At 43.6% G+C, this 2,626-nt stretch overlaps 1 protein-coding gene across 1 annotated transcript in view; it reads right to left on the reverse strand.

Annotated features, from left to right (window-relative positions):
- The window catches only part of VAT1L (vesicle amine transport 1-like), a 156,199-nt gene that overhangs the window by 1,973 nt on the left and 151,600 nt on the right, over positions 1 to 2,626 (reverse strand). Inside the window, exons 8-9 of the mRNA XM_008570587.1 lie at positions 1,386 to 1,469; positions 4 to 1,143 (exon numbers count right to left, since the gene is read on the reverse strand). Coding sequence (XP_008568809.1) covers positions 1,045 to 1,143; positions 1,386 to 1,469 — 183 coding nt within the window. The 3' untranslated portion in view covers positions 4 to 1,044. The remainder of the gene's footprint in view (positions 1 to 3; positions 1,144 to 1,385; positions 1,470 to 2,626) is intronic.

Genomic DNA, 2,626 nt, shown 5'->3' on the forward strand with positions numbered 1-2,626 from the left:
TATGTATCAGAGGGGAGGAACTGCACATTTGGCAGCAGATGCAGAACAATCACTTTTTGTATCACTAAAGTTTGCTACATGTTGAAACACACTTTTGGCAAGAAAAAAGATACTCATTGATTTTTTTGAAATATGGTCTGCAAGGGAGTCCTTCCCTGGGGGATCCACAGTGAATGTGGCTGCTTACTACCAGGAATTGAAAATAGAAAAATTGGGAATGCTGATGGCAAGGGTGAAAACACAGGCAAGTCTCAGCAATGACTTCTGAATTAATCCCATATGTGTTATTTTCTTAAAATTAAAATAAAATATATATGAGATGTGGTTTTGGTGGAGAAATCTCTGTGGCTGGTCCTCAGACTCAGGCTGTTGACCCATCTTCTATCCTGAAAAATTCACACCTGCCTCCCTGTGTTTATGGATGAAAACCAGTGAAAGGATCAAAAACTAGAGGTTAGAGGAGAGTGGCTCAATTCCTTTGACCATAGTTGCTTCTCAAATGGGAGAGAAAAAATGCTGTTTGGAGAGGTTCTAAATTTAGGAGCTCACAAAAACATCTCCTGGCCTACCCTTTTTCTGCCGGCCAAATTGGCAAGTGCTCTTGTTGAGGCATGGGTGACTGGCAGCAGAAAGTATCATTGGCCTGAAGAATTCTAGGACCTAGAAAGTGGTCTGTGACAACACCTTTCAATCCAAACTTGTCTCTGCCCATGTCTGGTCTCTTCAGCATTGGGCTTGTGGGCTTGTATTAATTTGCAAGGCTGTTCTGGAACTGTCAAGAAGGACCCAAAGATGGATGGTTTTGACACAGGGAAGAGGGGAGAGTGAAATGCACAGATCAGGAAGGGACATAATACTGCATGGAGTGGGATTGGCACTTAATTTCAAAAACAACAGTGATCAACAGCTTTTTAGCTCAGCTGACTGCAGACAAACACGACGTGCACTGGACTACGGCATTTGTTCACTGGGGCACAGAAGAATTTTCTCAGCTGGGTCCTCTTCTTCCAGACCATCCTTTACATTCTCCTGCTGGGGCCTGGCTTACTGGATAAATGGCATCCGCTCCTTGTTCTCACTGTCACCCTCATGGTCTTCCTCCTCTTCCCCAGCCTCGCTGGTCTCCGTGCTGTCATTGGCCATCTGTAATTCAACAAAGGATGTTAGTTACCGAGGCAGACCTCTTGCTTTTATCCTTTCCTGTTGGTGCCCTCAGATTGCTCTTAACGTTCTCTCACTGAAGACTTTCCTTCTTAGCATTCATCACGTGATTACCCCTGGTCTCCTCCCAGAGCCCACAAGCTGCCCCACCTGTGCCTGCACCTGATGGACTCTTGGTCCATCTCTCATGTTGAAATCAACAGATTCCCCTGCTTTCCACTCACCAGTGGAGTCGGGGTCTTTTCTACATCCAGAATTAACTTGCCGATGTTCCCTCGGTCGTGGATCCTCTGCATGGCCTCCTTCACCTGGGAGACAAAGTGAGAAACAAAAGCGCTGGTTAGGTGAGATATTGCCCAGGTGAAAGGGGCTCCTGGAAAAGTCAACCCATCGTCTGCCCACTAGAGGGCGCTGCGGTTCAAGCCTGGTGCCTGAGTCTGCGATGTTTCTTGAACATTGGACTGCAAATAAATTCTGGTGGTGCCACTCACACACTCTGATATTATGCAAGCGTCTCCTGAGTCTGAAAAATAAGGGTGATGGCTTTTGAAATAAGTAGATAAACTTTTCTTTAAGAAAAGTGTGTGTGGCGGGGAGGAGTTCTGAGTTCTGTTACATGATGCAGGGTGGCAGGGCATATCAGTCAGACTAAATTTTGACCAATAAAAGTATTTTTTGAGGGTCTTGGGCCGTGCTTACTTAAGTGTTATATAACTTTGATTCATAGTTTGGCTAAATTGACCCATTACTCTGAGCTGAACTACATTCAAGCAAATTCCCATGATTCCTGGTTTTTGGAGGGAAATTTGGTCTCCGCCTAAGTGGAGTCTTCCCCAGAACTAGCATTCTCCCCAGAAAAGATGACGTCATGTTTCCTTCCAAATGTGGGGGCTTGTCAGACCGATGGATGTCTCCCGGGACTCTCTGAATAAGCAAGATATGACAAAATACGATTTAAGTTTTGAGCATTTCGTTCTGTTGCTGTGTGGAAAATGACCTGTAGGGGGCGCTGTGAGGATTAAGTCAGACAAGGAAAGGACAACGGAGCCCGGCTCAGGTGCGTCCTCCACATCTCTGAGTGAAATCTAAATGGAAATACGACATCTTCTGATTTTTTTTAAAAAAAGAGTTACAGTAGATCTAGCCTAAATATTTTCCCTGAAGTCTCAAATTTTTAAATGTTTTTGTTCATTCATTCAGTCCACAAATATTCATTCAATGTTGCTTCTAGGCTGGATGCTATGGTTAAAAAGAAATTAAACAGTAAGATACAGTACCGGTCTTTGAGGAACTCAACCCAGGGCTGACGAAGCAGTGTTTGCTTATGTAAAAACCAAAGCCTCCTACTCATTTGGACAAAAACTTGACAGAGCCATTAAAATGTTTGTATTCTAATTGCTTTTCTGGGACTTTATCCTAAAGACATGTTCAAGTTATAGGCAAAAAAAAAAAAAAAAAAAAAAAA

This window comes from Galeopterus variegatus, unplaced genomic scaffold (assembly GCF_000696425.1).
Source record: "Galeopterus variegatus unplaced genomic scaffold, G_variegatus-3.0.2 Scaffold617, whole genome shotgun sequence".
Lineage (NCBI taxonomy): Eukaryota > Metazoa > Chordata > Mammalia > Dermoptera > Cynocephalidae > Galeopterus > Galeopterus variegatus.